At 34.5% G+C, this 27,030-nt stretch overlaps 1 protein-coding gene across 4 annotated transcripts in view; it reads right to left on the bottom strand.

The window, feature by feature from the left end:
* The window catches only part of NARS2 (asparaginyl-tRNA synthetase 2, mitochondrial), a 130,981-nt gene that overhangs the window by 45,190 nt on the left and 58,761 nt on the right, over positions 1 to 27,030 (bottom strand). For all 4 annotated transcript variants that reach the window (XM_063093521.1, XM_063093524.1, XM_063093522.1 and 1 more), the window contains 2 exons: positions 25,950 to 26,044; positions 462 to 594 (listed from right to left, as the gene is read on the bottom strand). In XM_063093521.1, the coding sequence (XP_062949591.1) occupies positions 462 to 594; positions 25,950 to 26,044 (228 nt within the window). The remainder of the gene's footprint in view (positions 1 to 461; positions 595 to 25,949; positions 26,045 to 27,030) is intronic.

The raw sequence follows: 27,030 nt of genomic DNA, 5'->3' as shown, positions 1-27,030 counted from the left end.
TGACAGCTCCTGTGGATGCTCTCTATATAGATACAGAGTTGTTTGTATAACTACAAAGATGTTTTACTTATTCTCCTAGCAAACAGAGCTACTATTTACTGAGCCTACTTATGTTCCAGACTCCATACTAGGTGTTTTATGATTTCATTTACTCTTCACAATAATCTTATGAAATAAGTACAATTATTCTCATTCTATAGTTGAGGAAGCTAAAGATCATGAAAGTTTGGTTACTTCAGTGCAAAGCTAATGGCAGAGCTGGGATATGAACTTAAATCTGTCTGACTCTTGTACCTGAAACTATCACAGTACAAGCATTCAGTAAATGTTTACGAAATTAAGTAGTTCTCCATCTTCTTCATTCTAGGAATACCTACAATGCACAGATGTCTAAGGTAAAAATGTATACGGAAGCATTTTAATGTTACAGATACCTGATATTTTAAAAGTTGTGTACCCACCTGTATGAGATCTTGAAGGCTCTCAACAAAAGAAATTTCTGCTTCTACCATATAAAACTCTGCTAGGTGTCTCCGGCTCTGAGAATTCTCAGCTCGGAATGTTGGACCAAAGGTAAACACTTGAGTAAAAGCTCTGCAATTCAAGATTAAGAGCATAAAACAGGTTTCACATGATTAATTTTAAGTATTTAAAATACTCAGTGAGATCTTAAGGAAAAAAAAAAAAGTCTTGTGACTCTGTCTTGTCCACAAATCCATACATATAAGCTGCTGTATTTCTCTAATGGGTGATAATAATAGTTTCATAAAAAAAGTTACATTTATAGAAACCATTTTATCCTGAAGGAATTTGCAACTGCTTTACATACCCTATGGTTTACTAAATATAAAATATATATAGAAATATAACCACTTCTGGGTGCACTCTACTGCAGCTACCTTAAACAGCAGAAAACAACATTTCATAGCAATCAACAACAAAGTAAAGGAAAAATACCACAGCCCCCAAAACCATGCAGATAATCTAGACAGTAACAGTGAAAACTAGAATTTTATGTGGATAAGGTGTGCTTGTTTATTTTTTAAGTACATGAAAAAAGAATGTCAGATATGTACAGCAATTCACTTTGTTCAAAGCCTACCCAAGATCTTCATAGTCACCTAAGTCTTTCAATGAATGCAGAACGATCCCTGAAATTTGGGGGTGAGGGCAGATTTTGAGGAACTGTCTACTTTATTTTCAATCACCCAAATGGGGGGAAAAAACCCCTTATTTTAAAATTCCTACAAAGAAGGACACTACAGCTTCATTCTTTAACACTTACAGTCTCTCTCACACTGAAACACAGCAACAATTGATATTAGATCAAGCATATATGAAATAACGAACACTTCTTGAAGTTTACATTTTAAAGTTATTCTAGAATAAAGCAAGAGGTTTAGGACTCCTTAGCTATTTTCCTTAGCACTCTTCACTTTTCCATCATTAGCCAAATAACATTAAGATCAGAAAACAGTCCAAAAAATAGATGGCTTTTTATATGAGTATACCAATATATTTTTTTTTTTTAAGAAAAGATACCAGCTATGACCCAATTGGTAGGAAGCTTAGGAATTTATGTTTTGGTTCTACAACCACCTTCCTGAGACCGTGATCAGTTAACCTGAGAAACTTAGTTTTTAATGGAAAAATAAACAACAGGAACTCAAAAATATTACTATGGTTACCTCTCCCAAGATTCAGATCCTGACTTGCCTACTAGAATGTTCATGAAGGGCCGACCCCGTGGCGCATTTGGGAGAGTGTGGTGCTGGGAGTGCTGCGCCGCCGGTTCGGATCCTATATAGGGATGGCCGGTGCGCTCACTGGCTGAGCACGGTGCGGCCAGTCACAAAAAAGACAAAAAAAAAAAAAAGAATGTTCATGAAAAGAATGAACCTTGTACAAAAGGAAAATTCTTGCCTTGCTCCAGAAAACAAACAAAAACAAAATAATGAACAATCCTGCTTTTTACATTTCCCCCAGCTCTATTAATCTCGGTTAATCCATCTAATCACCCAAACCAGACCCCACAACCCCTACTGCCCTCATGTCCCATTTCATATTGGTCATGAAATTTAATTGTTTACACCTTGGAAAACTCCCTCAAATCTAGTGACGCTTCTCTATCTCCACAGCTGCTGTCAGTGTAAACCTTTGTCTCTTGCTTGGAAAACAACAGCTTTTTAACTGGTATCTGCCACCTATTTTCCTCTAGTCCCAAACTACTAGGAATTTTCAAACTCAAATCTGATTATGCTAGCCCTAGATTTAAAACCTTCAATGATTCCCCACTGCCAAAGGATAAAATGTAACTCCTAATTTTGACTGGACTTTTCCTCACACAGCCTTTTCCCTAGCCACTCTGAAGACATTCTCCATACCTAGAATGCTCCTGTGTGCCTTTAGATCTTTGCAGAGGCTGTTCCCTATTCTGTAATGCCCCATCCCTTGCTCCCTTTCCCCCAAATGGCACATTCCCATCCATCTTTCAAGACGTGGCTCAAATGTCATTTTCTCTCTAAAACCTTACCACACCTCCCCAAATTTATTGTTCCCTCCTGTATATTACTATAACACTTTGTTCACACATTTCTTACAAAGAACATATCACTTTGAAATTTAATTATGTATTTAAGTATCTTTCTCCCCCAATAAAATACGAAATTTTCCAGAATAGGAATCATGTTTTATTCATATTTGCATCTCTAGTGCCTAAGATAAAACAGGTGCTTGTGCTGAATGAATGAGTACTAATGATGATGACAGGCTTCCTCAGTTGTAAACTGGAAAAGCACAACATCCTCACAAACTGTAACATTACAGATATAGAGAAATACTCAAATATAGTTTACTGAGTCTGTTAGTACCTAAAATGGACACCTAAAATGGGTCAAACAATCCAGGTCTGTCCCAAACAATAAATTCAAAAATTATAAGGCCCTAAGTTTGCAATCTGCGATTATGCCTTCTCTAGGTAGGTCAGTAATAGTATATAACATGACATTTCCTTCAGGTACTACATCACAGGAAATTGTATATACAGATGTTAACTAACATTGAAGAGTATTTCACTGAAAATTTTTAGGGCATAAACAAACATGTGGCATAGGTGAAATTTGCTTTGGGGGCTCTGAAATACCAGGAAAGCTAATGGGATTGCTGTTCGAAAGAGACTTGCTATTTGTATTAAGATAATAGGTACAGAGAAAATAGTGGTTTCTTGCAAGAACTTCAAATTCCAATCACAAGGACATCTCCTCCTCACATGGTAATTCTATATAGGATGCTCCAAGATGAGTAGCAATAGGGATTTTAACTTTAATAATGGTTAATGATTTTCCCTAGCAAGGTAGGGTAAGCTCTCTAGTATAAAATGTAGAAGATGATCAGGAATTTTCATTTTAATTATAGTAAGGATCAGGCTCTGACTGAGGAAACCAAGACTTAAATATCATTCTAAGAGAGTAAGAACTGATGACCATGGTGCTTCCTCTGAATTAACAAAAAGATAAAATAAGCTGGAAGGTATCTTGAAAAATTTCCTAATTCAGCATCCATTCTTTAAGCAGATGAATGTTTAAATCATTCAATAATGATCACTCTATGTCAGATCCAGTGTTCTATTACAAGTGATAGCAGTAGTAGCAGTAATAATATTAGAGTGGGATCCTTGTGGGACAGGCATTAAACCTAAAAACCTTATAGTTAACCCCTTTACAGTTAGCTCAATATCGTATGTATTATTACTTCTATTTTCCAGAATAAGAATAAAAGTGGTTAAGAAGCTTTCCCAAAAGTCATAGCTTAGTAAGTGGGGGAGGCCAGACTCAAATTCAGATCCAACTCAAATGCTCACAGCTTTCATCATGATATTAATAATAATGATGCTCACAACTAAACACTTATAAACTCAGAAAATTACAAAGAAAAACTGCAGTACACTCCCTTTTCTCAAAGTAATAAGGGTAAGTAGTTTGGTATATTTCCCTTCCCTACGAATAGCTTATTTGTTTCATGTGTTAAAATTAGAGCTCTCTAGGATATGTTGTCCATGAAAATAATGAGAATGATAAATTATCAATATTGTGTAATCTTTAGCAAGACATTAGACCTTTCTGGTCTTAAAATTCATAGAAAGGTAGGGGTGGGGGAGGTTTGGCATTGATCGCTAATATTTTTTGCAATAATTATCTCTAGATCATGTGAAATCACTCCTATTTTAATTTATACTGATTTCTTCTTTTTTCTGTCTTCTGCAGACATGAAAGACATTTGCAGCAAGGCGTGAACCACCAACAGTTAAAATAAGATCTGAAAACAAGGCCATTTCTAAAATAAGATACAAAACCAGGTGAAAGGCCAATACTGCTATGAGAAGAGACCAGCAGAAAAAGAAAACACTCATCACTAAAAACCATTCTTGTGCCAAATTACGAAGAGAGGAAAGCTATATAAGGAAAGTCCATGAGCTTGTGTAACAAAAGTACATTCAATACACATCAATCAAGACAGCTACAAAAATGGCTTTTTGGAAAATAAAATTACAACAAAAAGTTTTACGAAGGTCACTTTCGCCCTTGTGTAGTTTCATGAAGCCCTCAAGTTAGTAAGTGCATTAATATAAAATGGTCACTGATCGCTCAGTCATTTATTCTTTCTGGCCCTTAAATTTAAGAGCTCATCTTTTTTATTTTGAAAGAATTGCTGTTCTTTAGCTGGGGAGGAACTTACTCAGCAATAAGACTGATCAACAACTTTCCCTACACCCCTCTACCCCCAACCTCCATATCACATCTCTACTGTCAGAATAGTAAAAGTTCATTGGACTGAAGTGAACTCATAGACAGTTTTTAAATTGGCTTTTAAGACAGTGTTTGCCAAGTGGTTTTCCCATTATCAGAAAATGATCATTTATTTTTCTATTGTTTTGTGTCCAATGGATTATCAATATTGGGACATATTTGTCATTCATTATTACTGCATACCTAACAGAGTGGACTCCAGGCACTTCCTTTACAACTTTCCCCTATTCCTCTATCTTGCAATATGAGAGTACTTCAAAAAGTTCACGGAAAAATTGAATTAAAAGATAATACAAATTCTTCCATGAAGTTCCTGAAGACCTTTTCATACACTTGTTTCTAAGGATATAAAAGAGAGGTAGCCTTCACCATTTCAACAATTCATGTTAAGATCCCTTAGGAAGGGTGCATCCCAAAATCTAAATATTCTTCTTTCCCATTATTGCCAAACACTTCTGCAAGATTAATTTCCTTTAACATGCCTTTGATATTTTATTTGCAACTGAATTTGAGGCCCAAGAAAATTTAATCTTAATTATATAATGAAATTCAAAATTTGATAGTCTGACAATAATCCTGCTAAAATGGGTGGAAAGTTGGTTAGCCCTCTCTGAGGAGATGGCATTTGAAAAGAACATTCCAGTAAAGGGAACAACAAGCAGATAGGTCCTGAGATAGGAAAGAGCCTGATATATTTAAAGAACATGAGTAGGCTAGTAAAAGAATTAATAGTAAGAGATGAGGTCAAAGAGATGGGAAGGGAGCAGAATATGTAGAGCCATGGTAAGGAGTGACTAGATCTTATTTGATACTCCTTGAAATTCTCTCTCCTCTTGAAATATTTAACATTGTACTCTCCTCGCTTTCCTATTTCTCTGATCTCTATTTCTGCCCCTTGTACACATTACACTAACTGTTCATTAAAGACTAGCATTTCTAAAAACCTAGACTCTTTTCTCACTGTATACTCTCTCCCTAAATGATCTACCTCAGCCAATGATTTCAATTAACTACACACTGGCATACAATTCACAAATGTATACTTTCTGCCCAGACCTCTTCTAAGCTCCAGAAGCATATATCTCTCTGCTCAGTTGATACTTTCACTCATAACAACCTGAACTCATGCTTCCTCCAACCCCACTGTGGCTTCAGTCTTCTTCCAACCTTCCTAGGTCAATATGCTCTTTAATATCACCATGTAGAACTGTTCACAGCACCTTTCAAAACAAAAAATTTACATTTATTGATGTGATTATTTAACATCCATCTCCTTCATTAGATTATAAATATGAGTGACTGTATCTTTTTGTTCATTTTGGTATCCTCAGTATTAACTCAGTGCCCGAAACACACTAGACAATTAATATGTGTCAAGTAAGCAAATAATTAATTTTCTATAAAACATGTTGATCCCCAAACTGAATTTTTGAAAGAGCCCTGGAATGGGGGTTAGGGTGCAGGAAGAAGAGGAAGATGGTAAAAAGAATTATCAATTACTAAACAATTCTGCTATTCTCTGGAACAATCATTCACAGAACGCACCAGAAAATAACAGAATCAGTTCTTAAAAAGTGACTGCTCACATAGTTTTTGCTCTACAGGCAACAAGTAAATCTTTGAAAAGGACTAGATTGGGTGAACTTCTCTAATTAGGAAAGATTTTATTTTTTGTTTAACTATAATATTATAAGAAAAAAATTTACCCTAACACTATTCTATGTAAACACAGCAGCAAATGATTCTTTGGCTTCTGCCACAGTGAAGTGCCACTTCAACATTCCTGCAATGATGGACTCCTCAGAGGAGAGGATTGACTGACTGCATATGAAGTCTTAGAAAATAACATTATTCTAAAGGGTCACTATTTGCTCACTGTCCTTTCTAACTGAATATTTATCCTCATGTCTCAATAAGCCTAAAAAAATCACCATTCCAAAACAGGTATATGATGGTACTTAAATAAAAATTCATATTATCTTTTCATTACATTTTTTCCATAATCTTCTTGAAGTACTCTCATGTAATTTTGTCAACTACATTTACTCATGTCAAGATTATTCCTTTTACATTTCTTCCATTTAGTAATCCTTGCTCTGAGGACCACTAAAGAGAAGAATGTGTAAGTGCTTTAATTTAGGTACATGTTACACATCTACCTGAAGTGTTTTAAGTCTAGAAAGAATTGAAGGGCTACCTTTTCCAAGGCCATCTACTACAGAGGTAGATGAGTCATTATGGCACTGAACTATCAACATTTTCCTGGTCTCAACTCCTGTAAAGATGACTCTTACTTTTTTAAGGTTATGGTAGTAATTAAGAGCACATACTCCAAAGATCTAAGTTAAAATCCTGGCTCCTCCACTTATGAGCTAAGTTCTTAACTTCTCTAAGGCCAAATTTCTCCATGTGAAAATGAAGTTAAGTACACATACATCATGGGGTTATTATAAAGGTGAAATGAAGCAAAATATGTCAAAAGTTTAACTTAGTACTAACTATACAGTAAGTGTTTAACAAATGGGTAATAGTTATTTTTTGCCTCCTTCCTTTCCATAGGTCTCAAAATTTCTTTGTTCTCATTTGGTTGGTCTTAAGACCACTTTACACTTTTATTTATTGCAGATCTCAAAGAAATTTTGTTTATCTAGGTTATATCTACAAATATTTACCATTAAAATAGAGAAATGAAAAAATGTTTATTAATTCCTTTAAAAACAATTTTAAAAATTCATAGGTCATAAAGAACACATTTTTTATGAAAAATATTTTTTTCCCCAAAGAAAAAAAAATTAGTAAGTGGAGTGGCACTGTTTTATATTTTTGTAAGTTTCTGAATGTCTAGCTTAACAGAAGACAGCTGAATTCTCATATCTGTTTTGGCACTTAATCTGTTGCACTATGACATGTCATGAAGACTTTGGAAAACTCCATTGTACACTCATGAGAAAATGAGAATGAAAAGGCAAGCACTGTCTTAGTATAATTATGAAAACAGTTTTAACCACAAGGATTCCCCCAAAGGATCTCAGCTAGCCCCAGGGATCCCCAGACCATACTTTGAGAGCCACTACCTACGTAATGGTTCTTAATGAGAAATATTAATTTTGGGGGTCTACCCCAGAGACTTCCATTCAGAAAGTATAGGGAGGGTTCTGATCATGGGTATATTTAAAAGTTCTGCAAGTTAACTAAGATGTGAAGCCGATTGACTACTAATGCCCTAAGGAAAGTTTAGGCCTCTAAGTAATATAGTTTTTAAAAAGTTTCTTGGGTATAATTTAAAAAATAAGGAGCGGACTGGTTTGCTCATTGGTTAGAGGGTGGTGCTGATAATAGCAATGTCCAGGGTTCAATCCCTGTACCAAACAGCTACCAAAAGAAGAGGGGAAAAAAAAAAAATAGAAAATAACAAATGTTGGTAAGGTTGTGGAGAAACTCCTTGTATATTGCTGGTGGGAATATGAAATTGTGCACCTGCTATATAAAACAGTTTGGTGCGTTTTCAGTAAGTTAAACATAGAATGACCCAGAAATTTATTCCTGAATATAGGTATACCCTAAAGAAATAAAAACAGGTGCTCAAATAAAACTTTGTATATGAATGTTCATAGCGGCATTATACATAACAGACAAAAAGAAATAACCCAAATGTTCATCAATGGATGAATGGATAAATGAAAAGGAAATACTGATAAATCCTATAACATGGATGAACCTTGACATCATTAGGTTAGGTGAAAGATGCTAGACATAAAAGGCTACATATTGTATTATTCCATTTATATGAAATATCTTGAATAGGCAAATCTATAGAGGCAGAAAGCAGAAAAGTATTTGCCAGGAGCTAGGGTGAGATGAAATGGAGAATATACCACTCTTTTTGAGCTGCCATAAGCGAATACTACAAACTGGGTGGCTTTAACAACCGAAATGTATTGTCTTACAGTTTTGGAGGCTGGAAACCCAAGATCAAGCTAGCAGGGTTGGTTTCTGGTGAAGACTCTCTGGCTTGCTGAAGGCTGCCTTCTTGATGTGTCCTCACATGGCCTTTCCGATGTGCACATGCACACCTGGCACCTCCTCTTCTTATATGGGCACCAGTTCTATCAGATTAGGGTCCTACCCTTATGACCTCATATAACCTTGATTACCTCCTTAAAGGGACTATTCAAATACAATCGTATCGGTGGTTAGGACATCAATGCAGAATTTTGGGGGGACACAATTTAGTCCGTAACAGAGAACGACTGCTTAATAGGTATGGGGTTTCCTTCTGGGGTGATGAAAATGTTCTGGAACTAGACAGTGGTTTTGGTTGCACAATGTCACTAACGTAAAATTTAATGTTATGTTACCAATCATACGTTTAAAAAAATTTACTATATGGTGCTGACAATACCAAGGTTAAGGGTTCGGATTCCTGGGCCATCCAGCTGTTCCTCATAAAAAGTTTACTGAGACAGTGTCTAGCAGGCACTCTACTCGTTTTATTTCATCCTTGTTACCATATGAGGGAAGTGATTTCATTCCAGTTCATAAGTATAGAAACCAAACTACTCCAGCATAGTATACCAAAGCTAGCTTTAACTTAAACAGTCTGACTCCATGGCCTACTTTCTGCACTGGTGCATGTGTACATTCTTAAAAACTATTAAGTGCAGCACAGATGATCAATGGTCCCATACCCCCACAAAACAATGCCACATGTTCCAAAGGGAAGCTTTGTACCTTTAATGTCACTATCATGTGGGTGGTTTTTGCCCCTGTGTTCAACAGTTATTCCATTCTTGATGGCTGCTCCTAGCCTGCCTTTCTTCCACCATCGGTTACTTGCTATCTCTCTGACTGACATTTCCTACCACTCAAAGCCACAGTTTTCTGCCTTATTTTTTCATCTATAGCCCCTTCTTAGTGGAAAGGAATAGTCATCTATAAGCACTGATTGTCAGTAAGGATATATTTGCATTCCATTTTAGGATACAAATATGGTAACACATCCAATATACTTTATAGCTCTGTAGCAGATTGAATTATGTCCCCCCAAACTCAATGAAGCTTGAATTGTGTCCCCCAAGTTTTATGTATTAGAAACTTAGCTCCCACTGTGACTGTTAAGAGGGTGGGAAATCCTATTATGGTAATTGAAAGGTGGAGCCTTGAAGAGGTGACTGGATTGTAGGACAGTGCAATAGTGAATGGATTAAAAATGGTAGTTGGGTGTGGTTCTGAGGGCTTTAATAGAAGAGTCTGTCTCTCTGCTCTCTGCTCCATTTTCTGTGATGTAATACTCTGCCATTACTGAAGTCACCACCAAAGAAAGACTTCATCAGATGTGTTCCCTGAACTTTGGACTTCCTAGCCTCTGAATTGTAAGCAATAAATTTCATATTCTTTATGAAATACTCAGTTCTGGGTATTTTGTTATAAGCAACAGAAACAGACTAATACAAGCTCTTTTTGGCTATGGCCACTTTTATTTAGGCTCAGGGATTTTACCAACAAAGGCTTTTCTTGTGGCATGCTCCCCCCACCCTTCTTTAACTACTTTCAGGTCCAGAATCATTCTGAAGCACTGTGAAGCTGAGAAGGTTGGCATAAAGTAAAAGAAGTCTTTGTTATAAATGCTTAGATGATCTACAGCAGTGATTCTCAAACTTTAGCTTGCATTAGAATCACCTGGGACTTGTTAAAACACAGATTGCTGGGCCCCACCCCCAGAATTTCTGCTTCAGTAGCTAGAATAGGCCTGAAAGTCTGCAATTCTGTAAGTTCAGGGGTGATACTGATGCTGCTAGTCCAAGGACTACACTTTAAGAACCACTGAGTTCTTAAAGTGGATTCTAGAGTAGTTTTCAATCTTGGCTGCATAACAGAATAACATTTGGCACTTTAAAAATACAATCCTATGCCAGTCCCACTCTGACCAATTATATCTAATTTTCAAGGAAGGTTGAGCTAACACATCTATATATTTTTTAAAAGCTCCTGAAACATTCTAATGTACAGCCAGAGTTGAGAACCACTGATCTAGATTTTCTAATTACCAATTATGTTTGAAAGTAAAAGGGACAAATAATTGATACACAAGGTGTTATTTCATTAAAAAGGTATATTTGCATAAGGACTCCAGACCTCCATTCAAAATTTTGGTTTTGAATGAAACCAAAATTTTCTAGTATTTTGACAGACTCCAAATCAAACAGAGCTTGGTTTATGAATACAAAAGCATGGATGGACCATTGCAGACTAGAAAACAGATGCAAGCTGCTTTTAGAGGAGCACCTAGGTTGGCCGGTTATCCCACTTGGTTAGAGCATGGTGCTGGTAACAACAAGGTCGGGAGTTCAGATCCCCTTACCAGCCAGACACCAAAAAATAAAATAAATAAAGGCACACTTAGCCTATAAAAATAATGCATGAAAAATGCCTATTCATTTTCCCTGAATCGGAAGAAGAGGAAGAAGAGAAGAGCTACTGCTCTGCCATACCAGGCCTCTTTGGCTATATGAACACTAAAAACAAATAGAAGCGTACTTCAAAAAGTTGTGAAAAATGTAATTAAAATATGAATCTTTCCATGAACTTTTTGAAATACGCTTGTAAGCTTAATGATATGGATCATGGTCTGACCTACACAAAAGGTAACAGAGAGACTCTGGGTTAAACTATTTGGCCAGCTATCTTCAAATTCCCAAGTTACACCCAATCTACCACACCTATATATGAAATACCAATATTATCAAATCAAACACATATTTTGGCTAAGAGAGGCATACAAGAAAATATTTGAGATAACTCTTTGTAGAGTAAGTAGATGCTAAAAAACCATCTGCCTAGAGTTCAAATTTTTTGCTTGAACCTCACATTGTACTGTCCTAAAGGAAAATCCAGAGAAAAGCCCAGAATAACTACGTAGTTGAGGAAACTAAGAAAAAGTCACTAAGTAATGTTTCAGAAACAAAAAACAGGTCTCCATCTCCCAACCTCTATCATAATCCACATGCTAAATCTGCCTCTTAAATGTAAAATAAGACTGGCCTTAAGTTTACACCTTAGGCTGATCCTTGGTGCAGAGACACCCTACAACAATAACATAATAATAATAATACTAATAACAAACAAAAACATGAAACCTGGGGAAGAAGGAGAATCTGATTTTCAGAGTTACCACATTATTAAATTAAAATGACAAGTATTCACAAAAACAAGGCATAGCAAATAAAAATGAAAATATGACCAATTCAAAGGAAAAAATAGCAGATCTACTCAAAAAAGACTTCAAAGTAACTCTTAAAGATGCTCAAAGAAGTGAAAGAAGCTGCAGAGAAAGTCAAGAAAACAATGTGTATAAGAAAAATAGCAATCAATAAAGAGACAGAAAACCTACAAAAAAAAAAAACAAAAGGAATTCTAGAGCTGAAAAGTTCAATAACTGAAATGAAAAATTCACTGGAGGTATTCAAAGGCAGATTTGAGCAGGCAAAAGAAAGAATCGGTAAACTTAAAGACAGGAAAATGGAAACTGTTGACTCTGAGGAATAGAAAGAAAAAAAGAGTGCAGAAAAGTGAACGGAGCCCAAATCACCTCTGGGATACCATCACATGGCCCAACACATACATGTGGGAGTCACAGAAGAAGAAAGAAAGAAAGCAGCAGAGAGAATATTGGAAGAAATAATGGCTTAAAACTTCTTAAATGTGATAAAAGATATGAATATAAACACCCGTGAAGCTGAATGAACTCCAAGTAAGATGAATTCAACAAGAGTTCAACACACATTATAATCAAACCTTGCAAAGACAAAGAGAATCCTGAAAGCAGCAAGAGAGAAGCAACTTACCACATACAAGGGCAATAAGATTATCAACAGATTTCTCATCACAAACTTTGGGATTTAGAAGGCAGTGGGAAGATAGATTCAAACTGCTAAAAGAAAAAAAAAAAGTCAATCAATAATCTTACATCTGTCAAAACTGTCTTTCAAAAGTAAGGGAGAAATTAAGACATTTCCAGTTAAAAGCTGAAGGAGTTCATTACCACCAGACCTGCCCTGCAAGAAATGCTCAAGGCAGTCCTGCAGGGTGAATGAAAAAATACTAGACAGTAACTTGAAGTTATATGAAGAAATAAAGATCTCGATAAAGATAATGGGTATTACTGTAACAACAGTTTGTAACTGTACTTTTTGTTTTCTACATGATTTAGGAGACTAATACATTAGAAAATTATTAGTCTAAAAGCTAGTATTACTGCAGTTTTGGATTGTAACTCTACATTTTGTTTTCTACATAATTTAAGAGGCTAATTGCATTTCAAAGAATTATCAGTTTATGTTTGGGGACACACAATGTACAGAGATGTAATTTTGTGACATCAACAACAAATGGGTGTGGACAAAGCTGTTAAAGGAATAAAGTTTTTTCATGTTATTGAAGTTAAGCTGGTATAAATTCAAGTTAGAGTATTATAATTTTAGGATGTTAAATGAAATCCCATGGTAATCACAAAAAAACAGCTATAGAATATATAAAAGGAAATGAGAAAGGAATTTAAACATTTCACTACAAAAAATCAGCTAAACACAAAAGAGGACAGTAATGCAGAAAATAAAGGACAAAAAAGCTGTGAGGGCATATAGAAAGATGGCAAAATGACAGAAGTCCCTCCTTGTCAGTAATTACTTTAAATGCAACTGGGTTAAACTCTATAATCAAAAAACAAAGATTTTTGATGGAGAAAAATCCAGCAAGATGGACTAAAAAAGCATGACCCAACTACATGCTCTCTACAGGAGACTCATGTTAGATCCAAACACATGAATAGACTAAAAGTGAAAGGATGGTGTATTAGTCAGTTTTCTGTTGCTTATAATACCGAAACTAGGTAACTTATAAAGAAATAAAATTTATTTCTTACAATTTTGGAGTCTGGGAAGTTTAAGGTCCAGGGGCCACATCTTGTGAGGGCCTTCTTGTTGGGAACTCTTTGCAGAGCCCAGAGGCATTATAATTTATTTTTATTGATTAAATAAAATAGTGGAGACTCAAACATTAAGCTTATAAAACTAGTATGTAAAGAAGCCAGAATTACAATATAAGTCTCTCTGACTGCATTTATTTCAACTAACAGAACCAATCATTTGGACAAGATCAGTATTTTTTGGCAGGGATAACATTATCATAATAGCTGCTTCACACTATAACAGCACTGACAATCCTCTATATGCTCATTAATGGGGCTGTCCCACATTTTTAACATCCTACTTGGTGTCCAATACAGTTACATACCATTTGGGTGAACACTAAAATTATTGCTGAATAAATGAGTAACCACAGTTATTTTTAGCAGAAGAAAACAGGCTAGAAAAAAAAATGTCAAAATGACAAAAATTCTCTGTTCCCAGCCCAACCTAAATTCTGTAAACATGCAACACAGATTTTTTTCTCCTTTTCCTAAAAAAAGTAATTAAAGCCAGAGCAAAATAGAATTTGGATAAGATTATTCAGTAACTGAAAGAAGTAACAACATTAGTTTTGCTTTTTATAGCTCCAATTGCTGTCTATATTGGTCTAATTACTAAGGATTAATTTGATGTCTCACTACAGTAACCTGCACTTGCTTTTAGAGAGCAACAACAGGCATTGCATTTCAAGCACAATGAGTTCTATTTCTATCATTACTCAAAGGACTGACTGGGATTTTTTTTTTAAAACAACTCACACAAACCTGTTTATTTAAGTCACTCAGATACTTTTTTTTGCTTCGCTAGAGCTCAGTGAGCTAGATAACAGAAAAGTAGAGCTACTCCACTGGAATAAGTCAGGTTGGTATTCACCTTCACACAGGAATTCAATATTAGAAATGGTTAGAGAACCCAGTGTTTAGACTTCCTAGGATGGAATACAGGCACTGCAGAGTTAAAACATTAGACAGAGACACTAAATGACTATGCAAACAATGTATAACCTAACTAGCGATTAAAGCAAATTAGTACCATTCAGGCTAGTAAAAGCGAAGTTAAAATGAGGAATTAAGCACAGATATTTATATTGATGCCTTTCTGAGACAGCCTTAAAATAATAATAAATTAAAAAAAGGGGGAAGGGGGACTTTGCTGGACAAGAGAGCTTAACTTTTGAAGGACAGAAAACAGATGGTTGAGTGATGACCAATATGACAAAACATGGAAGCCTTATCTGGAATATACATAGAGTGAGTAAGCTACAGCAGAAGCAGGGTAACCTGCACAGGGAACCTTAGTGAGGTTGGGGTAGGAGAGATGGGGATTCATAGAGAGTTTGTGTATGGAATAGTCAATTTTCCCTCACCCACTGGAATGGCTGGAAGCCCGATGTACCCATCACCCAGGGAACAGAGTTTTTCTCTAAAGCAGCGGTTTTCAGCATTAGCATCACCTTGAGGGTTTGTTATGACAGACTGCTGGGTCCCACTCCCAGTGTTTCTGATTCAGTAGTATCTGCCAGGAGTTGGGGGCAGGGAGGAATAGGAAGTGACTGCTAATAGGTATGGGATTTCTTTTGGAGTGATGAAAATGTTATAAAATTATATAATGGTGATAGTTCCACAACTTGTGAACATAGTAAAAACTACTAAATTGTATACTTTTAAAGAGTGAATTTTATGATATGTGAATTACATCTCAATGAAGTTCTTTAAAAAAAAAAATTTACTCTTCTGCACATAGGGCTCTCACAGAAGCCCACCAAACTGATTTTAACAACTATCAAATCACGTTTCCTCTTCATCTTCCCTGTGCTGTGTCCATCATCTTCAACCATTTCTTTAGGCCATGATGTCCAGATCCTTCATTATCCTGGCTGCTCTCCTAAAGTCAGAAAGGATACAAAAGCACAACTTTCTTTTCTTTTTAAAAAATTTTTTGGTGCCTGACTGTACAGAGATCGAACCCTGGACCTTGGTGTGTTATCAGCACTACACTCTAACCACACAATTTCTTCATATAAAGTTTTATAAAATATTCTAAGCATGAGTATTTGGAAGTTGATAAAAGAAGAGGACAGAGAAGCTAGTTTTCTAGCTCTTGATGATTTGGCTATATATAATTCATTCAAGGTAATATATCAAACATGACATAAAAGTACCAAAAGACATTCCAAAGCCAAATATAGATAACGTGTACTGCAGTAACTAAAAGATTACACACCACAATACTCCATAATAATGGGAAAAAAAGAGTTGTATTAATTGGATTTCTGTTGTTCCAATATTACAAAAGTGAGAGAATCCACATCAAATATAACAGCCGATGGTCACTAAATAGAAATGACATTTAAAAATGCATTTCCATGTAGTCATTCTACTAATAAGGTTACCTCTAAATTCAATTCAACCCAGACAAGATGAAATTCCCTTAACATATGTTCTTCTTGTCCTTGGGACAATCTTTTTATAACAGCTATCACACCTCTAATTTTGTATTTAATGCCCATCTTGTTCATTAGACTCTACAGGATCATGAAGGTTGAGATCATATCTGCCTTGTTCATCTCTATATCCCAGAACCTAGCCTAGGTACTTGGTACACAGTTGTTTCTCAGTAAATGCTGAATTGAATTGAGATTGATTTTTGAGCCTTGGATCAGACAATGAGGTACTACCACAAACTAAGACAACAAAGAGGAACAAGATACAGTTTGAGGAATTTAAAGGCTAATGGAAAAATAAGCTTATAAACAGATAATTTCAACATTTTTTGAAACAGAATTGATAGAAAACCCTTTTCTGATAAACATTTAAGTCTCTGTTCTGTATTAATAGTTAAAAAATTAAATAAGACACAGTCCCTAAATTCAAAACCTCATAGTCTAAGCTATAAAGAAATAAATGGATGATTCCAGTGTTACAAAATAGGAAAGCACAAAGCAACTTGGGCATACAACATACGCAAAGGAACACAAATGTGTGAAACAGGATGATGTGCTTAGAATATTATGTGCAGTTTAGGATAGCTGAAGCAAAGAGAAGTGGAAGCAAATGAATTGGAAGGATGCAAAGGGTGTGGAAAAAGAATTTGCAATGACTTCCATATATCTGTTTTGACAAAATAGAAGGTTGGTAGTGCCTTTTCCTGAGATAGGGAATTCAGAAGAAAAAAAAGATTTAGGGAACAAGATGATGAATTTAGTTTTTGATCATGTTGAGTTTGAGGTGCTTGTACAACAGTCAACTGGAGAAGACAACTGGCACTTCAGTGTACAGATGGAAAGCAGAATCCATGTTAGAGATATAAACTTCATAACACCATTCTTTGACCATCACTTTGTATTAGTCCAGATTTTCATCCTAGTAAAACCAACAATACTTCATTAGGACTTCTAATTCTTTAAGTATACCACTTTTTCCATTATCACCCTCTATCCTCATTTCCTCATTTCTCTTATTACCCAGCACAGATTTCTTGGTAAATCATTATATCTTCTGAACCTATTTACTTCCATCAAATACTTAGCAATATCCAACTGCCGGTAAACCATATATACACATTCTCTGTATCTGAACCCAAGCAAGCTAAATATTCCTACTAAGAAGCCTCTGCACTTGCTGATCAATATGCCAGAAATGCTCATCCTCTGGCTACATTAAACAAAAAATGAAATTGGCAAGGTGATAATGATTGAAGTTCCTGATTTATTTAAACCAACAGTCTGTTAATTCATATTTCTATCTACATAGGTTAACTTTTAACATAGACAATACACTAAAAGAAGAAATCTCTTTTTTTGATATCCCACCATCAAGAAATCAGCATAAAGAACCTTTATCATCATTCACACACATTCAGGAAACAATAACAACAAAGATCTCAGTTTCATGGTGATATATTTCCATGAAATAGAGTAAAAGGAGTGATTAACATATACTTAACTCCTGTAGCAGGCTCAGTCTTATAGTATAAACAGTAGAGGAAAAACTTAAAAGATTGAGAATTTGTGCTTACAAATTCAATTTAACAATACTTAAACTGAATATCTACTACTTGCTAAGAATTATGAGGACACAGCTAAGAAAGACATGTCCTCAAGGGATTTATAATCTATGAGAGATACATATACGAAAAGAACTATACATTAGCTAAACATTAAAAAGAAGAGGAACTTTTTTCTTTATTACATGAAATAGGTAAGTACTATAAGATAGAAGAGAAAGAGAGAAATGATTTCTATTGGAGGAAAAACAGGGAGGGAGTCAAGGAGGAAGTCAAAATTCATAGCCACATAACAGGATGAGAGTATCCTGACTATGAATGTTTTATGGCTTCTAAGCTCAGTATCTGAATTGATGAAATAACCCAAGGGAGTAGGTTTAGGATTCCTCATATCAATCAGAAACCAACCAACTAATCAAACTGGAATGAAATCAGCCTAAAGCCACAGCTTATTTTATCCCCCAAAATGGAAATAGCTAATTTGTTTTTCCTGGTTATAAAAGCAGTAAACATTAATTTTTCAAATCTGAAAAAAGACAGATTTGAGGGAGGAAATAAAATTAGCAGAAATAGCCATTTTTTACAAGTTGAATATTGGTGTCTGTTCTTCCAGACTTTTTCCTATGTATATATATACACGCACAGTTTAAAACACTGAAATCACATTCTACTTCCTGTTTTATAACCACTTTTTTAAAAACAAAGTTTCATCACCCGTTTTAATGTCTGTAATCCATTAATGAACAAATCATAATTAATTTAACGTTCAGTATGTCTCCAGGATCCATTAAACCCAAGTTTAATTTTTGAGTTTCTTTGTTGAACAGTTCTATTTATAAAAATTAATATTTCAAGACATATATACTCTTAGACATTACATTCACTTCCTAAGGCTGCTGTGACAGAGTACCACAAACTGGGTAGCTTAAAACAACAGAAATTTATTCCCTAGCTGTGAAGGCTAGAAGTCTGAAGTCAAGGGGTGGGCATAGCCATGTTCTCTGAAGGTTCTAGTGAAGAATCTTTCCTTACTTCTTCCTAGTTTCTGGTAGCTTTCTACAAGACTTGGCATCACTCCAATCTCTGCCTTCATCTTCACATGGCCTTCCTCCCTGTTTTAGTCCATTTTGTGTTGCTATAACAGGATACCTGAGACTGGGTAATTTATAAAGAACAGAGGTTTATTTGGCTTACGTTTCTGGGACAGCTGCATCTGGCACGGGCCTCAGGCTGTTTCTACTCATGGCAGAAAAGTGGCAGGCAGCCGGCAGGTACAAGCAGACCACATGGCAAGAGGAAGCAAGAGAGAGAGAAGGTGCCAGGGTCTTTTTAAGCAATGAGCTCTTGCGGGAACTAACAGAGCGAGAACTCACTCATTAATCCCCCCACCCCCAGGGAGAGCATCAATCCATTCATGAGGGATCTCCCCCATGCCTCAATCAGTTTCCAACACTGCCACATTGGGGATCAGATTTCCACATGAGTTTTGGAGGGGACAACATATGTAAACTCCATCATTCCCTCTGGTGTGTCTTCTCTGGGTCTCTGTATCAAAATCTCCTTTCGCTTTTAAAGATACCAGTGATTGTATTTAGGGCCCACCCTAACCAGTATGACTTCGCCTTAACTTAACTATGTCTGCAAAGACTCTATTTCCAAATAAGGTTGCATTCACAGGTTAGGGCTTGTCTTTTTATGGGATACACAATTTAAGCCACTACAGAGGTCATCCAAAAAATTTCGGTATTTTTAAAAATGGAATAAAGCCCATTAAATCCACTCATAAATCTAAGACACATATGGGTTTTAATGTTCTTACGTTTCCTGTATCTTTGAACATCTTGCTATTTCATCGTCCTAGGAATTATTTAATCATTACTTATTATTTGTTCTTTATTAAGTTAAAGAAGAGTAAAATATTAAGAAAATGGAAGAATAAAGGAGCTTAAGATGAAAATGCAATAGAAATAAATTATTACCACTATATTATCTTCAGTTTTCTTATTGTAGTACACAAAATATTGTGTCATCTTTCAAGAAGATATAGGAGAAGCCTGGATACACCATCACTGCAGTCTTTTTTGTAGTTTTCGCAGAACACAGTTGAGAATTTAGATATTTTATTTTTTACTCATAATACCAAAGAGAAAAAAAAATGATAGGGAAAGCTATTTCATAGTTATAAGACAAATCAGAAAATGAAAGCAAAGTGATAGATTGCAACAATCTAGTCTCTAATAATGATGGTAAACCTGGCTGTATAAGCAAAGCCTTAGACAATGAGCCTTCAGATAACGATATCTATCTAAATGGATTTTTCTCAAACACAATAACTAAGTGAATAATACATTTCAAAGGACAAAAAAGAAATAAGGTATTTTCATCCAATTAGTCATTCCACAGTAAGGATTTCATCAAGCAATAATCTGCAATAAGAACTTGGACCTTCCTATTTTGCTACAAGGATATGTGGCAATATTCTTTCAGTGTTATTTAGAAGAAAAAAGATGATGTAAACATTAAAATAATCATTAATTTGATAATTCTATTTCATGTTTAACCTAAAAATAAAAATGTTTTACAATTATGGAGCAAAAAAGATGGCCACCCTCCCTTCAACAAAGTTCTCAAAAGTATTGCTTTTTGATTATGTGAGTGTAAAAACTAGAAGTAATAATAAGTTAGAACCTATTAAAGATGTATTTGAAATATCTGATAAGGGACTTGTTGCCAGAATACTAAAAGAACTTTCACAATGCAGTAATAAAAAGACAAATTACCAAACTTGTGAAATGAGCCAAGGATATAGATAGATATTTTTCCAAAGAAGATATATACAAATGGCCAATAGGCATATGAAAAGATGCTTAACATCATTAGTCATTAAGGAAATGCAAATCAAACCCATAATGAGATACTACTTTACACCCCCCTAAAATAGCTACAATAAAAAAGGCAGACAATAATAAATGTTAGCAAGTATGTGGAGAAACTGGAATGCTTATATATTGCTAGTAGGATTGTAAAATGGTGCAGCCACTATGGGAAATATTCTAGCATTTTCTCACAGTTACACATAGTTATCATATGACCCATCAATTCCACTCCTAGGAATCTAACCAAAAGAAATAAAAACATATGCCCACAAAAAACTTTTATTCAAATATTCATAAAATAGGGCTGGCCCGTGGCTCACTCGGGAGAGTGTGGTGCTGATAACACCAAGGCCCCGGGTTCGGATCCCATATAGGGATGGCTGGTTGCTCACTGGGTGAGCGTGGTGCTGACAACACCAAGTCAAGGGTTAAGATCCCCTTACCGGTCATCTTTTAAAAACAAAACAAAACAAAACAAAACAAAACAAAACAAAACAAATATTCATAAAATAACTCAAAATAGCCAAAAAGTAGCAATGACTCTAATGCCTATTATCTTATAAATGGATAAAGAAAATATGATACACCCCTGTAAAAGAATGTTATTTGGCAATACAAAGGAATGAAGTACTGATACATCATGCTAAGAAAAATAAACCAGTCACAAAATATGACATATACTGTGATTCCATTTATATGAAATATCCAGAATAGGTAAATTCATAGAGACAGAAAGCAGACTGATTAATGGTTGCCTAGAGTGGGAGGCAGAGACAAGGATAGGAAGTGCCTGCTATTGGGAAAAAATTTCTTTTAGGGTTATGAAAATATTCTGAAATTATTATGGTGATGTTTGAACAACTGCAAAAATATATTAAAACCTACTGAATTATACACTTTGGTGATTTTTATGGTATGTAAATTATCTTTCAACAAAGCAGTTTAAAATTTTTTAGATTTGTTATGTTTAAATTATGAAAATTTATAGTAAGGCTGATTTTCATTATCCCTTTATTTCTACTTCTGCACCTTATTAAGATGGCTTTAAAATATTTATTTAAAAATAGGCTCATTAGCCCCAGATGGTAAATGGTGATGACTATTTTTCTTGGTATACTGAGGATTAACCAATCTTCTTAAAAGGACATTTATATTGTTAGCAATTTTTCACTATTATAAATAAAATTGCTTTCAACATTTTTGTGTATACATCTTGGTAGAGTTGTCAGATCATTTCCTTAAGAAAAATTCCCAGAAATGAAATTCTAGGTGAAAAGGTATTCCTCTAGAAAGACTGTACCAATTTATACTTCCAATAACAATGTTCAAGAGGAAAGCATCAGTTTTAACTTGAAATATGCTTGGATTAGTACAGAAATTCACAAGGAAAAAAGTCCTGTAATATGAAAAGGAAAAACAAACCCAACGATAACAAAAAGGAAAAACAATAATAATAAAAAATTATTTCAAATACATTGAATCTCCTTCTAATTCTGGTTTTAACTGGCAAGAAATGGAATATTTTATTATATGACACTTCTAAACTGCAGTTTTTGCAAAATGTGAGGAAAACACTTAAACTTGTCTAATTTTAAAAACTACATATTTATAGCTCTGTCTGCTGAGAGGACTCAGAAGCAATAACCCCCCAGGTAGCAGCACAAACATACATAGTGACTGAATCCTGGTTTCTAAAATACCATTTTCCAATAAAAGAAACCACGTTCCTTGGAGAAATGGCTAGGATAGGGAAAATAAAAAAAAATAAGTCTGGGAAACTTGCCCAGACTTGGAAACAACCAAGATATCCTTCAGTAGGTAAATGGATAAATTGTGTTACATCCAGACAGTAGATTATTATTCAGCACTAAATAGATATGAGCTATCAAGCCATGAAAAGACCTAGAGGAACTTTACATGCATATTACTAAGTAAAGGAAACCATCTGAAAAGGCGCTAAACTGTATGATTCCAACTATATGACATTCTGGAAAAGGCAAAACTATGGAAACAATAAATAGATCAATGGTTAGCAGGAGTTAGGAGGAGGGAGGGATGACAAGGAGCACAGAGGATTTTTAGGGCAGTGAAACTATTCTGTATGGTACTATATGGAGAATATATGTCATTATACATTTGTTGAATCCCACAGAATGTACACCACTAAGAGCGAATGCTAATGTAAACTATGGACTTGGGTGATGATGTGTCACTGTAGGTTCATCAACTGTAAAAATAAATGAATGAATGAATGAATAAATAAATAAATAAAATAAAGGTGGTAAAGAGCATTCAACAAAATAAACAAAACAAAAAACCTGAGGCATCTTGTAGCACCAGAGAATAAGGAAATACTCAAAGGATTGGGGCACGACTTCAAAGGGACACAATTCAATCTGCATGTGTTCCCAATAACTAAAACTACAGAAGTTTATGCAACAAAGTAGGTAACACAGTATTGAATGATAATCCAAACTATAAAATAAACACACGAGTCCATTCTGACATAAATGATTGAGTAAATAAATAAATAAATAAATAAATAAATATGTCCATACAGAATTTCAAACACTTTGCCTCTGTGGTATTCTTTCCAAAAACCCATATAACCCCCAGTCCAATCACGAGAAAAACATCAGACAAACCCAGATTGGGGTACATTCTACAGGACATAAAAAAGAAATGTTAAGAAAACTGTCACAGACTGTGAGAGACTGGAGAAACATGACAATTAAGTTTTATGTGGTACTCTGAACTGGATCCTGGAAAGAAAAAAAAAGATATTAATGGAAAAACTGGTGAAATCCGAATAAAGTATGGAATTTAGTTAATAGTAATGTACTAATACCAGGTTCTTAGTTTCGACAAATGTGAACATCTTCCATTACTGTGGAACAATATGGGCAACTGGGTGGGGGGTATGCAAAAACTGTGCACTACCTTTGCGACTTTTCTTTACATATAATTTTTTTTCTAAAACAGAATATTTATATACAAAACAAACAAATTTAACTTTAAAATGGAGCCATAAACCTACTAAACTAACATAGATATCCTTTTGAAAAATGTTAACCTTCTAAATTTAAGTATCATTTACTCTACATAAAAAGTCTGTTAAATAAAATTAAATAAAAACAAAGCTGAGGGAAAGAGGATTAACAATTTCTTACTGGAGATTAAATCATGCACTAATCGGAAACATGATGTATGGTATATTGACAGTACTAAAATTACACATATTAAACTAGGAACATTTGACTGACATTATTAGAAATACTCCATAACACATTAAAAAGCACAAAACCTAATATTCTACCAATTTAATCTTCTGTCAAGTTTCACTGTACACTGTGTTCTGTGGTTCAGTGCACTTTTTACTGGGAAAGAGGTATATTTAATAATACACTAGTAGATTATAACAGGGAAACAAACATTTAGTAAAAATTTACCTTTCACATATCACGATATTTCTTTTTTTTTTTAATTGTGGTAAGAACACTTAACATGAAATTTACCATCTTGCAGACTTTTTTTTTTTGGTGTTAGCCAGTATGGGGATCAGAACCCTTGACTTTGGTGTCCCAAGGCTACGCTCTAACCAGCTGAGCTAACTAGTCAGACCTCATGACATTTCTGAGAGAGGAGACAACTTGCCTCTAACTTTAAGAAATAAATATTTATTTTTAAGAAATAAATATTGAAAGGCTGTTAAGAAAGGTTATCCAAACCTTGGTTATAAGGCCAAAAAGTAGATGGTCTTAACAAGAGGATGTCCTTTCCATGTAATATGGGTACACAGACCCATTCGAAGGTTATTTAATTACTTAGGGGAATGTACTTGCTCCATAATTCTATCTACTATGGAATTACATATCCCAGGTGAAGTGAAGTTACATGTTAACTTTTAGATTTTTGTTCAGTAACAGTTGCAAATAATTCCTGTCAGATAGAAGAGATAATCCCAAAGGTCAGGGATTACTGGTCTGTAAGACATTAACCAATTTATAACTAACCTAGCAATCTTATTCCAATTATTAAATTGCCTATGAATACAGAGCTCCTCAGATGCTCTTTGAAATAGGATTACTATTTTACTTGTTCCCTCCGTAATTAATAAGTTAAATAAAATCTTTGATACATGTTCACTTGATATTTGTACAAGTTATGTTCTTAATTTTTTAAAATTATACTTTGACAAGCACAAGAAACTTTCCATGACATGGCTGACATGGCCTTTCCCAAAATGCAGCTCTGCAAATCCTACAATCTCACAGTGCTATTATGATGATAGTTCTTCTGCATAATATTCTGATAATATTGTCAATTATTTGGTTATTATCAAATAATATCTTTCTGTCTCAAAGACAAATCAGAAAAGAATCTAAAGTATACGTTTATTTTCAAGACCATCTTTATTCCACCACTGACTTTTCCATCCTGCCAGCAAAGTATGTACAAAAATAAACATACAAACTACTGTTACATTCCTTTGAGTTTTCCCATCTGTGTATTTTACAAAAATGAAAAACATGTAAAGATTCCCTTCTTTTCACTAGAGCTGTTTCTTGAAGAGATTTTTAAGTCCCTATCACTAATGAGAAAACAAATATGTATAAAGGAAATTCAGTACTTGCTGAGTCAGCATTAAGAAATTATCCACGCAATCACGGAATTTAGATTTAGACAGTACTTTAAAGATATTCTGGTCCAATCCCCTGTTTCAATGAAAAGGAGAATTGGGCCCAAAGGAATATAGTAACTTTCCAGAGGACAGTGGCTAAAATTCATGTGATCTGACATAAAAGACTTGCTACTTTGTTGTGCAATTCTCACAATGGATCTATTAGTTAATGTTACTTAAACCAATTACTGAAAAAATGTTTTCTTCCATCTGTTCTAGGTACCTATCTTTTAAAAAGGAAATGGGCTTAAACCTGGTTCAGGTGTGAACTATGAACAGCCTTTACTTCCATGAGTATGATTAATTACACGTAAATTATGATTACATGCTTGAGATTTAAGCAGGAAAGATTATTAAAAAGAAAAAGTCACAACATCATAGTCTGTGTTACATTTTTCACTAAGAACAGAATTCTAGACTGATGTGATATTTTTAAGTAAGAAATCTGGATATTTTCAAATTGTCAATCTAAATGTACTTTTGGTAAATTCAAGTGAACTAATGATACAGACTAATTTCAACTTTTAAGTTTGAGCAATGGGAAGAAAAGCACAAATTTACTCTCACCCAAACCACAACCAGTAAAAGCAAAAGAGAAAAAAAGAAAATTCTGTACCCTGACATCACTTCTAGATGAAGTTGTCCTGAGACAGTTAAGAAAGCAGGAACATTGAAGAAATTCTCCTCGGGTTCCTTTATTTTGCTTGAAGACTGCAAATGAAAAACATAAGCCACAAAAAGCTATTACATGTTTTGCTTTGCTTTTTACATTCACATACGTGCCACAACTAAAAATCATAATGCAATTAAACCTATGTGAGTACAAGTCATTCTCATGAAAATAAAGACAGTTCTTAGCACACACCTAAAAGAGAAAATACCTGCATGGGAAGCACTAAAGTCAAGAAAGTTTGCTCCATATTTTCAAAATATAGAACAATCAAAGGACAAAGTACTTTTGTCACAAAATGCACTCCCCTCCCCCCCCCAAAAGTGAAGGGGCAAGCTGAGGCAAGGAATCTGAATTTAAAATTTTAAATATGAAGAACTACATAATCTCTTAAAATTTTGAGCTATTATTGAGACAATTTTCTCAAGGGAATAGTTTCTGGAACATGTGTTGTTATATTTTTAAGACATTAATAATAATGCTTTTAATACAGACTTTTATAAAAACATTCTAAACTTTCAAACACATTATTTCATTTAATTTTCATTGCAACTTTTAGGGGTAGAAAGAGCAGGACCTTATCTTTAAAAGATACAATAAGCAATTAGACTTTTATGAACTTATAATATAGACAGGGTGATTATTCCATTTGAAACATATAGAAAACAAGCCAGCCAACATTTATAAAAGTTAAGCTAAAAAACTATTTGGAGGTCAAACACAATTTAAACAGTATAATTAAGAAAGCTTCTGAATCAAATTATGACTACCATACTACCTTTTTGGAAGAAATTTAAATTACTTCCTCTTGTATTTCAACCTGCATTTACTTGAAAATGTTTTAGTATAACAGTGCAATTACTACAAAAGCAACAAAACAAATTTTAAATATGTAATAGAGAATGTAAGACTACTTTTAACTGACGTAGTACCAAATATTAGAATTATGGAGACGTGAAATGAAGGTTTGTAATTTTACTGGTTGTTCTAAAAATATTGCATATCATATATAGGTGTGTGTATAGAT

The sequence above is a fragment of the Cynocephalus volans genome, chromosome 4, assembly GCF_027409185.1.
Source record: "Cynocephalus volans isolate mCynVol1 chromosome 4, mCynVol1.pri, whole genome shotgun sequence".
In the NCBI taxonomy this organism is placed as follows: domain Eukaryota; kingdom Metazoa; phylum Chordata; class Mammalia; order Dermoptera; family Cynocephalidae; genus Cynocephalus; species Cynocephalus volans.
The sequence above is the reverse complement of the archived record's forward strand: the minus strand, read 5'-3'. Positions and strand labels throughout refer to the sequence as shown.